At 39.9% G+C, this 12,181-nt stretch overlaps 1 protein-coding gene across 5 annotated transcripts in view; it reads left to right on the top strand.

Moving 5' to 3' along the window:
• Window positions 1–12,181, top strand: part of shank1 (SH3 and multiple ankyrin repeat domains 1) — a 115,197-nt gene that overhangs the window by 23,156 nt on the left and 79,860 nt on the right. For all 5 annotated transcript variants that reach the window (XM_040043640.1, XM_040043632.1, XM_040043623.1 and 2 more), the window contains exon 2: window positions 9,873–10,427. In XM_040043640.1, the coding sequence (XP_039899574.1) occupies window positions 9,924–10,427 (504 nt within the window). In that variant the 5' untranslated portion in view covers window positions 9,873–9,923. The remainder of the gene's footprint in view (window positions 1–9,872; window positions 10,428–12,181) is intronic.

The following is a 12,181-nucleotide window of genomic DNA, read 5'->3' as shown; positions in this document are numbered from 1 at the left end:
CTAGCTAATTTAGCTTAAAGTCCTTTCACTAGCTTAACAAAGTATGCCTACCACCATCTTTTATACAGAAGCTCCCCTAAATCTGCCAAGCAGTATGTCTAAAAAAATCACAAATTACCATTTATGTCCACACAGAAAGTTTAAATGCAGCAAAGTTGTGAGATTTATGTTGTTGGGAGGAAGCTGTGACTTGTTGACATCTTGCTCATGAGGTAGCTTGGCTCAGAAAGCTAATGGCTAGCTCTTCCTGTTAAACTTCAAGTGACCGCAGCTGAATATTAAGTTGCTGCTGACTCTTTCTCTCCACTTCTCCTGCAAATTTTCATAGTTTTCTCATGGACTGCTCCACTGAGGTGGCAAAGATTTTAATTTTCCACTTCTAATTACTGCATTGCGCTGTTGTGCAGTGAAGCATGGCTAATAGACCTATAGAGCATCAAGATTTACTGCTGCAGAGGCCTTGCAGGAGATATCTGATGCCCAAAGTAATCAATGTTTCAAAATGTCTGTCACAAAAAACACAAGTAGATCCTTCAATAAAAACAAAATCTATACTGGGCTCATAAATGGTGATTTTAGTTTCTAAAATAACTTGGTTGCTTGATCGTTCCTGTAAAATCAGTATTCCTGACCAGCCTACAGTTTTCCCCTCCCAGGGGTTCAAATGTGTTTTCTTGCAGAGTGATGGTGGCTCAGAGATATGCACAAACTGCTGAGAGGAAACGTGGCTGTCACACAAATCAAAACGCTGCTTTTCCTGCTGCTTAGTTTTGTTTTGCATACTGTTTGTTGGAACCTTTTTAGGCCAAAAACCTTCACACAGAAAAATGACCCAGTATAGGCAGTATTTGACACCCTGTGAGTGAGAACCATGTGGACCTCCTCAGCAGGGCGAGTCTTCCTGATATCGAGTGATCCTTAATCCATAATCAGCACTGTTCTTGGTGACTCGCTTCTCCCCGCTTCCTGTGTTTGTGCTCAGCTAAGATAACCAGCTGCAGGCTTAATTTTAAATTTACTGGACAGACATGAAAGCCTCTTCAATCTTCTGATCTTCCTCTGCAACAAGGAAGAAAACACATTGTTTCTAAAATACATGTTGCAGTAAGAAACACACTGACGCAATGACGCAACATATCGCAGAACGTCACATGTTAGCAGGCTTTAACAGCACGACCCTCAGCATTGGGTGTAAGGGATAAAAAGCATTACGTTTTTTGTATTTAATCTGATCGACTTAGTCGCTGTTCCCACGTTTTCCTTGCTTCCCTCGTGTGGCTAATGTCAGCCTGATTGCTCAATGAGGTGAAGGTCAGCAGGGTTAATGCAGTTTTAGGTTGCAGGACTGACTAAAGTGTTAATGATATGACCTGAAACTAAAACAGCTCTCCAAGGAGAATGCCGAGAGATGGAGATTTTCTGTAGTCAGATACAAAAGCTGAGGAGACGATTATCACTTGTTGGAATTAGGCAGTATCTAATCGCATCATCGCCCTCTTCCTCATCACTGAGATAGACACACATAAGTGCGCACACACAGAGCATTCATTATGAAGATCTTTTATGTGTGAGTCATGGCTTTTCTCTTGGGAGCTGATTATCACTTTCCCTCTCATAATTTTCCCTCTGACCTGTTCCGGCGTAATTGACGATGAGTGATTCTTTCAAAAGTTTGGATCACGCTTTTTTAGCTGCTGCTCCATCCTTTGGGATCATGCTAGTATCTAGCTTAAAAATATATGAATAAATAGCTAAGAATGTGTGACAAATGGCTCTGTCACGCCAGCCACTTTCAGATTATTATTTCAGACGGCAGATGATCGCTGTGCAGTGTGGGAGGATTTTACTCCACAGCTTCAAGGTACGAGTCCGTTAAAAACCTGCAAAGCAACCTGCTCTGCCTGCTTTAACGAGCTCCTCACCGTAAAATAAATTTCATCATGGCTTTCACTGGAGTGTTTTAGCATCTCATGAGTGTTTTAGTGGTGTTTCAGAGCCTTCTCCAACCTGACAGAATTGAATTATGCATAAAGGTGTTCTCCTTTCAAGTTTTTGGCGTGAAAATGTGGGAAAAGGCCAAATCTAAAAACAGCGTTGACTCTGGGAATTGGCAGCTTTAATAATAATAAAAAAAATTGGCAGTAGATTCATGGTTCAACCTGACCTTCCTCCTCGCTGTCTTCTTTTCCTCTCTTCTCTCCACCATCGGCTCTGTGAGTTCACACCTTCTGGTTTCACAGACACCTCTCACATTCGACTCCCATCCTCACTCTCCTCCTTCAGAGTTCATTTGTTCCATCACAATATCTCCACAGTTTTTTTTTATATCCTTCCTCTCTTTTCTCTCACTCTTCTTCAGTCATCATCATCCATGTGTGCCATTTTCTTGTTGTATTTTCTGCAACGTGCTGCTCTCGCCTCACAGATACCACATTGCCTCTAAGGGTGGCTGTGTGTGTTCTGTTTGTTAATCATAGTTTAGCAAACAGAGCAGAAGTTCAGTTTAAAGTTAGCCTGATTCAGAGTTCAGTTTAAATAAGACTGACTGGCCAGCTGATTAAATTATTTAAAGACTAACACTTAATCTACCATGAGAGGATAAACTGTCTGGACTGTAACTGTTTCTCCAGCGCATTCAGCTGGACAACATTTATCTGGTTCTTCTTTCATTGGTTTGGTGATTCCTTCGGTTACGAGCAGATGTGGCTATAGCAACCACTTGTTAACTGACCACCAAGCAATAGCAAAAGTTGAAAATATGTTGAACATATGTGCCACAAACTGGAAATGGAGTCTTTCTGATCTATCTGTTGATAGATCTGTTCAAATATTTAACTTGAAAACAAAACAAATGACTTATCTGTCAGGCTTAGTTGTAATTTATGATTATTTTGCGAGCATATGCACAGTGTCGGAAACAAAAGTCTAGTTTTCTTTTCTACGATGTGTACAGTAAGCGTTTTTGCAGTACAAAATATTCACAAACACGAGCAGGTGACTAAAATTGAAGTCGCGGTGACCCTTTGAGTTGCTCTTATGGATTGGCAGGATTTAAATTTGCACTTTTCTCTCTGTCTCCTGTTTCTTCATTCCTATCTCTCACACCTCGCTGCTTCCCTGTACATATTTGCTTAATCAGCAGCAGAGGCGGAGCCAGACATTTGAAACACCCGGGGCTTAGCCCAAAAGAGGGTAGTATGCATGTGGGATTTTTTTTTTCCCTTGGGGGGGGGTAGAAATGACTGAAAGATTAATTGGCTCTGTTTTGAGTTTTGTTCAAAAAAGAATGACTTCATATAGGGAAAAATATATATCACATGTGCAGGACACCTTAAACTAGTTTTTTAATTAAGCAGCAAGGCAGAACAAAATCAGGGCCGTATCAAGACACGAGGACTAAACCCCAATTCAACCAGACCCAGAACTGATCCGGAATTAAAACAGGACTACAACAGTTCAAAATCAGGACTACTGAGGACTTAACCAAGACAGAACCAGAATCAGAACTAGATGATAGTAGCACTAAAAATCATCATAGACTTGCGCTACATTTATTTTTTAATTTTACCAAAGTACAATATTTAGATTGAGAAAAGTTTATATAATTATTTAGCCTTGTTGTGCAAACAAGCTGCAAAACTTAATAAATATAGAATTTGAAAAATAACAAACCTAAAAAGAAACACTAGGTACGAGATACATGAGGACCTGTGATACGGTGATACTTTTGGTAAATAACCATTTGACTAACATGTGTGTCTCACCTGCTCTTGTTCATCTCTGTTCTGTCCTCATTCTCCATCTCCCTCTCTGTTCCTCTCTCCCTCTTTGTGCTGACAATCATCAAATATACAGATATTTACAAACTCTTCAGATAAAAACACAAACACTTTTTTAATTGTAACATCAAATCAGACTAAATGTTTATTTTTTTTAGATTGATAAATATAAAAACCATATTTGTTAACTTAAGAGTAAAGAGAGAAACTATCTGTATTTCTTAATTGCAAATGGCACCAAATTGTATTCAAACTGAGCCACACTTATGGAGCTCCACAGTTCTTTTCCTGGTGTTTGGTTGACATCTCTTGATTTTCCCATGTCAAGAAACAGGCTCTGTGTTTTGCCTTATATGCATCCACAGCTGTGCCACCAGTTTACTCACATGGACTCTACTAACCTATCAGAAGCTTCTTCAGCTCAGAATGGAATCGTCTGGAGTTTCTTATTAATTAACAAACTTAGTGTACATGTACTCCTAAAAACAGAAAGCTCTGTCTCTCTTTATTCTGACATTTAACTAATTCAAAATATATTTCAATATTTATCTAAAACAAAAGTTTACTCTAAATTGATGTTGTACAGTAAAAATGTTTATGTTTTCTCCCTAAAGTGTAAATATCTGGTTACAAATGTGAATATCCTGCTGTGTACTGAAATCCCTCTTGTTTTGCATAGAAATATACTGAACAACATACAAAGCATAATATATAAAATAACATTTACCTGAGTTTTTTCTTTGAAAGAACCCTCGAATGTCCATTCTTATATTTCAGTACATAACTGAAACCGATTTAGTCGGGGAGGGTAAGAACTGAAAATATGAAATAAACACAGGTAAGCTAAGACTCTCTAAAAAAAAAAAAAAAAAAAAAAATAGCATTTGTTCGGCTTTTCATTTCGCCATTTGTTGATTCACTTGAAGAGCAAGTAACGTAATATTGGTCAAGTGATCAGTTTGATATCAATCTTTCGTGATGCACCGTCATATTTACATTATTTGTACAGTACGAATGATTTGCTTTGGTACCTGGTCAAACTTAAGCTCTCCTTAGTATGGCTGGCTCCGTTTCTCCAACACCGCACACAGGTAGCAGCTGCCCCGCCCCCTCGCTCAGTCGCTTAGTGCCTGAGCTCGGATCATACCAATATCAGGGGGGGATTCACGCACAGTCGTAAATTCCCACAGTGTGCACTATGTGCTTCGAATATTGTGTGTACTTTTTGTTTTATACAGTTGTCAGCCAGACATCTAACTATGAAAAAATTACACTCCAAAATACCCCGGGCTTCTGACAAAACAACCCGGGCTTAAGCCCAGTAAGCCACCCCCACGCTCCGCCCCTGATCAGCAGTATGCAAAATTATGGATTGTTCACTTCCATTTATTATCATATCTTCTGGAGGTACTTACTGTATCTGTGATTGGTCAGCTTTCTGATGAAACTTCAGAAGGCGGCCTGTTCTCTTTCCTTCTCTCTCTTTGCCCTTGTGTCTTTTTTGTTTGTCAGTTTCCTTTAAAAGAAAATTGCTTCCAATCCTGCTTCTCCATCTCAGCCATCGTCTCTGTATGCTTAGTCAGATTACTGATGTTTCTATAGAGGCCTCATGAATTTGTTGACATTTATGGGAGTTTTAACCTTTCCTGAAAATTTAAAATGCAATATTTGCAAGTTAATACTTTATATATTTACTTGACTCAAGTGCACTTAGGCACTTCTCTATCCGCTACATTTATCTTATGATTGTGTTTACTGTTTACTGCAGTAGAAAAAAGATTTTGTTTTGATTTGTTATTTGCTTATAAAGTCCACAATCTATGTATCAAATAGTGACTGTATACCCGGTCTGCATTATTTTAATTTAAGCTACTCTTGTGTCCAAAAATAAGAAATAATGCAAAGTAAAACAACAAAATCAACAAAATTCTTCTTGCATGTGACCCTCAAATCTTTGTTAGTTAAAAAAAAAAACTGAATCAAGAAGCAAGAACAAATTAAGCAAAAAATAACCAGAATTTTGTTTCTTTAAATGCTTGGTCTTGAAACCATATCTTTCCATCATAAATGATAGAGTACAATACAGCAGCCCTTGTAATCTTTGACCCTTTCTCCTCTACACTGCAAAGCTAATAGTCTCACATCAAGAAGGTCCTGGGTTCACCTCCATCAGCCAGCTGGGGACCTTCTGTGTTTGCATGCTGTCTCTGTGTATGTTTGGGTTCTCTCCGGGTACTCCTATTCCTCCCACTTAAAGAATAGAATAGGAAAGAAGAGTCTTTTATTATGATTGTACATGTACAATGAAATTATGGGTGCTCCATGCCAAGTGTGCAGGAGTAAAATATAAATAGTAAGAGAGCAGGAATCAATAGCAAACAGAAGAGATGTATACAATCCAGAGGAATATACACAAAAAAAGAGAAAGGCACACATTGGGCAAAGGAAGTGAGTAGAAACTGCCACCTAACAAGACATTGCAGCTAACATGAAAGCTATTCTGAAGGCTAGCTGTAACAGCAACTTACAAATGCAGTGGGTTTATACTCTGTGTGCGTTATTTTCAAATTAATGTCAGCTCTGATAACAGCTCTTAGCGTTTTGTTTTACCTTCACATGAGATATGCTGTAAGCTGTGCCTAATTACCAAAGCAAGAGAACAAAAGCCTGGCCAGTAAAACCAAGTTTGCTAGGGCTGATCAACCATTTGTACTCAGGGGCATGAGTATGAGTGAGCACCAAATTATACGCCAAACACTGTGGTTTGATAAATCGCTTATGTTACACAGAATTGCTGACAACTTGAGATTTTTCCTTTAATTTAGTCAATTTGTTTCCATGTTCAGTTATGATCAGTCACCTAGACGTGTTTCTGCAGAAACTCTTACAAAAAAACTCAGTAAGACACATTTTTGAAATACTACTTCTGCGTTAATGTTAATGATAAAATGCTAATTATAAAATAACTGATTTGACATTTCTTTGGTACGTTGGTGGTGGGGGTGGGGGGGGGGGGGGGGGGTTGTGCTCTACAGTTTGCCGCACAAGCCCTTTTTTTCCTGACTGTGAGCAGAAGTTCAGACAGAAATGTTTTCAGCCAGTCAGTAGTTGTCACAACCAGCTCTGCATTGACTGAGTTTGTTTGTGTGTGTGAGAAGTGAGAAGAAAATGAAAGGACACAGAAGGCTGACATAGAATAGCATCTCAAGGCAGACACAAAGTATCAAAACAGTGAGCCGTTTAGCCTCAAATTAAGGTTTTAGATCATGTTTTTTTGTTGGACTCTGGTATTTTTGTATTTTTTTATAAGTTTCATTTATTTCAGCTATTCAGATCGATGTGTATTTTCTACACTCGCATTAAATAAATCAAGGCAACTCTTTGAGCTGGTTATATAAAAGAAAGGTGCTTCTATTTTTCAGGAATTTCAGACTTTATACCAATCCAAATGGCATCTTAAGGTGATTATGCTTTGCCACATGAATAGCCCTGTCAGCCACTCCTGTCTTCGCTGTTTCATTTCCGTGTAGATTTGTTTTATTCGACCCTTTTGTTTCTCTTCGAGCTGGACAGATGGTAGTTTTAACTCTCGCTCCCACGAGGAAAGCCAAAGCCTCAACGTTACAAGTCTGACACATTTTTTCAATCACAACACGACTCCGAGTCCCCCTGAGTCTCTCGGCAGCCTCGTGACACATGCACATAGACACACACACACACACACACACACCACATAAGTCCATTTAAATTGTAAATTTCCCTTATTATATGGGCTTTACATTCATTCAAGTCAAATCAAAACCAACTTAATATTTGATGCTGCATACTTTTTTAGGTCAGCTGTGAGAAAGGCATTTACATCTGCATGTAAAGATTTGCAAAATGACTGGTAATTAGAGCTACTTGAGGAAATCTGTGTAATTGCTTACAAATGGGATGATAAATGAGATGTTTCCTTGCTTTCTCCTGCATCTCTCTCTGGCATCTCTCTCCGTTGACTCGTCTATCCTCGCGTGTAAACCCGAGCGGTGTCTTCCTCGCCGTTTGTTATTCAGCTGTTTGGGTCTGTGTGGAGCTGTCCAGAATGTAGTGGTGCTGAAAATCCTGAAAACAGTGCACAGAGCCAAGCGGAGTCCTTCAGGGACAGATCTGTTATCTTGCTCACTGGCGCTCTGAAGTGGCTTCTCAGCTCTCTCAGGGGTGATGGCAAGAGCACGAGTGTATGGTTTTTCTGTTATATGAAGTGCTATAGTCCTTTACAAGTGTCTGCACTGCAGATGTGCATCGACACATTGTCTGCTATGTATGGTTAGATTTGGCTGTGTTGGTTTATTGATGATTATTACAGGGAAGGATAAAACGTATGAAATAAAAATCAAAACAGCCATGCAGCTGGTATGAACATCCCACAGTTTTTTTTTCTTTATTCTCTCCTTGAAATAAGGGAACACAGTGAGCCTCGGCACAGAACAAGCAGCCAGTCTGTCCCTGATGATTCAGTAGAGGCAGAAAACGCCACACAGAACATGGTCCTGTCCAAAAAAGCTCCATCAAAATTGTGAGAACTCACCAATGGAAAAGTCTATCCTAGATATTTCCCCCAGCTTTGAGGCACTGATTGACCAAAAACTGTCATTTAGTTTAATCCTGCCTAAAAGAAAGTGTAAGAGCAATATTTGTATAGCCCGAGACAAAGGTTTTGGCAGTAAAAACTAATTTTTGTGTTTCATTAACTTTTTCACTTCTGGTTTTATTCAGATTGCTTTCAACATGTTTCTACAATATACTGACTTTAATTTGCAGATAAATCAAACTTATGCAAAGAGTATTTACGGTGTTATCATTAGTGATAGTTCAAGCTTCTGGGTCAAATCCTGAGATGCCTTTGAGCAAGTTGATCTCAATTTGTTGGTTTCAGCCTGTCCACCTGCTTTTTTGAGGCTTGACTGTAGATTCTCAATTGGATTAAGATCTGGGAATATTCCTGGCCATGGATCCAAAGTATTAAATTTAGTAAACTCCAAGCCATTCAGTTATCACTTTTGCCATTTAACATCATTACAGGAAAAAATGCACAGTTGGCACAAAATTGCTCCAGGATCACTGGAAGAAGTTGGTACAGATATTTTTACTGTAGGAGGATTTTTGTATCAAAAGTTTGAAACAATCTCTTTGAAATGTGCTGAAAGAAGTCTTAGGGAATTTCGTAGGCCTAACAGGTTCTGCACACCTGAGCAAAGTAGCAATAATAAAAGTGATTTACACGTACATATGTGTTGTATTTGTAATTGAATAAAAACCATATAAAAAACACCTGACAGAAAAAACCCCGCTGGGAAACACTAGGAAGTAGACTGGAGCAGGATAAATGACTATCTTGCAAAGAATGAAGGAAACAGAGGAGGTGAACACTTGAGGGTGTGAAGCTAACCAAGGCAGGAAGTAAAAGAGTAGAAAGTTCAGTATAAAACACAACAACCAAAACAAAATAGGGAGTGACTATGAGTGATTCAGACATACAGAGGGATAAACAGACCAGAACAGAAAAAACATGGGGGGAAAGCAAACACTCAGCACCACGAGGAAGGAAATATCAAAGAAAAAACAGGAACTAAAACTCAGGCTACCTGCAGCAGCCTTTATCTGCTGATCTTCGAGGGTTTCACCAGGTTCACTTGGGGACCAGCTGATCTCTGACTGTGTCCACCTTGTATATGTAGTACAAGTTGTCTCAGTGGTAACTCCTTAAGAGTCTATGTCAGTACAGAAGCACTTAGTGGTACAGTTCTATTTCTCAGAGTCAAATACCAGCATGTAATGGAGACGGAAAGCTTCCAAAAGTTCAGACTTGTATTGAGTTTAATGTCTGTCGAGAGTCGGGGAGCTGAAAATTAACATCACAAGTGGCTTCAATTATAGATGAGGTGTGAATAGTATGTCATCATGTGTTCAGGGTTAGAAGTACTGCATGTCTGTTACCATAGAGACCACATTATTTTAGAGTGATGCTGTGTAGATGCTCTACTTAAAAACTTTTTCTTCTGCAGTTTGTTCCTGATCATGTCCTCTCCTCCTTTCTTTTTCACCTTGCAGTGTATCTCTGGGAATGATGGTGTTGCCACTTTCGCCGCCCTCTCTGTCGCCATGACGATGCCATTTAGCCCCCTGTCCAGCGACGAGGAGCAACAAAGGATGCTGGGAAACAGTCGACATCTCTATCCTGGGGCAGAGGACGAGGAAGAAGAGGAGGAAGAGGAGGAAGAGGAAATGGAGGAAGATGAACGCGATGATGAAGGGGAAGAGGAGGAGAATGGCGAGCTAGAGGGGGAGGAGGAAGACGACGAGGAGGAGATGGTGGAGGAGGTCAGGCGTGGAGGCCTCTCACGGGGCGGCAGAGGCGAGGGACACAGGCAGTCAGGTAAAATGGCCGGACGTCCCACAGGGGACAGGCAGGTCCGACCGGGGAATCCTGGAAACCCCTATTCGTCTAACCCCGGACCCACACACCAACAGCAGGCCAATCAGATACAGCAGCAGCAGCAGCAGCAGAGGAGGCTGAAGGAACACAGCGCCAGCTCGTTGCCATCTGAGGACGCCCACATTGCCATGATGGTGTTTCGCATTGGCATCCCAGACATAAAGCAAACGGTGAGTGCTGTCTGCACACAGCAACAATCACTGACAAGTTTATAAACAGCCTGAAGTCCACCTGCTGTTCCAACAGTTTCAACACCCAAGAATCAAGATTCATTCAGTTATGAATCATGCAACACAAGGTTTCTTTTTTAAATATAATATCAGAAAATGAAAAATAATAACTGTCTTAATATTGTGTGTATGGAGAAAACATCTTTAGTTTTAGTCTTTTTCAGTTTGATCATAACCATCATGGGGAGGCTTTGGGATGTGTACGCAATACTTACATGTTAGCACTCTATATGTTCTGAACAGCTTAAATGCTCCTAACACACACATTAAAAAGACTAAAGCGGAATAGTTTTAAACAATAAAAATAATTCCATCTAAGGAAACAACTAAAGCTGAACTGAATCCAAAGATCCAAATCAAAAAGTTGTTAGATGTGTTTTTTGTCCTGTCTCCCTCTCCTGTGATGGAGATGGCTGCCCTGACCTGAGCCTGGTACTGCCAGAGGTTTCTTCCTGTTAAAAGGAGGTTTTTCCTTCCCACTGTCGCCAAGTGCTTGGTCATACTGGGTCATCTGATAGTTGGGGTTTTCTCTGAATTATTGGCGGATCTTTACCTTACAATATTAAACGCTTTGATGTGACTGTTGTTGAGATTTTGCGCTATATAATTAAAATTGAATTGAATTGTACTGATGAGGATTGTCAGTGTTCTGGGGAGTTTATTCACCTGCTGCAGAATCTTCTGGTACCAGTTTATGATGTTTCCAGTTGCATATAATCATACTTACTCTGTCCAATTGCTGTTTGGTCAGATGCCTCCTATTTGGTAACTTTATGCATAAAGTGTCTTTTGACATCTTTGACATCATGATGCACTTATTTAGTTTTACAGACCTACAAAGTCTGCATTTGGAGGGTGACAGCTAGTTTACACTTATTGTTTCCCTCACGAGCGGCAGCATGAAAAGTGCCATTATAACTGCCGGTACGGTTTGATATCATTTATTTATGCTGCTGGGTTGAAGACACGATGACACAAGTGGGCAATTTTATTGACATATTACTACAGGAACTCAGAGATTCTTAAATTATACAGTATGGCCTTAGATAATACATGCTGCAACAGCTTGAGAAGATGAGAATTTTTAGAGAAAACCTTGACAAAAAACTCCATTATCACTTTGCATCCTGCCTCGACTGCTTGTGCTGATATTCCAGCACAACAACTACAGCGAGTCCAACCTGGAATCTGCAATTCAGGTTAGATTTCCAACGTAAACAGCACAGTTTTGCCTAAATCTTCCCAGTTTTTGGACGTGACAGCCTACTAACTAATCACTACACTCTTACACTCCTTAACACACCACAACTCCATGCTTTAATGAAGAACTTGAACACAACTGATCCACGAAAGCTGCACTGAAAACCTGCAAGATTTTACATTCTTTAAATGAGAATCAGTGTGGCATGATTTAGAAAACATAAGCAGACAACTGAAGAAAAAAAAAAATCACCAATTTGGTGCCTGCTTTTATAAAAGAGCTGTAAAAAACGCAGCTGCTTTCAGTGACCAGAGACATAGATAGTACAGTTGAGCGAAAGATCTGTGAAGAAATAAAAATTTTCAAGGTGTGAAAACAAGGAAGCCTTCGTGACACCTTCAAAGAAATACACGTCGCCTCAGGTTTACTGTGGAACATCTATGCCTCTGTACTGACTCCTTGGTGTTAGGTAGGAGGGAGCCGTGTTCAGCAT

Source organism: Simochromis diagramma, unplaced genomic scaffold (genome assembly GCF_900408965.1).
Source record: "Simochromis diagramma unplaced genomic scaffold, fSimDia1.1 OVJJ01000321.1, whole genome shotgun sequence".
NCBI lineage: Eukaryota > Metazoa > Chordata > Actinopteri > Cichliformes > Cichlidae > Simochromis > Simochromis diagramma.
The sequence above is the reverse complement of the archived record's forward strand: the minus strand, read 5'-3'. Positions and strand labels throughout refer to the sequence as shown.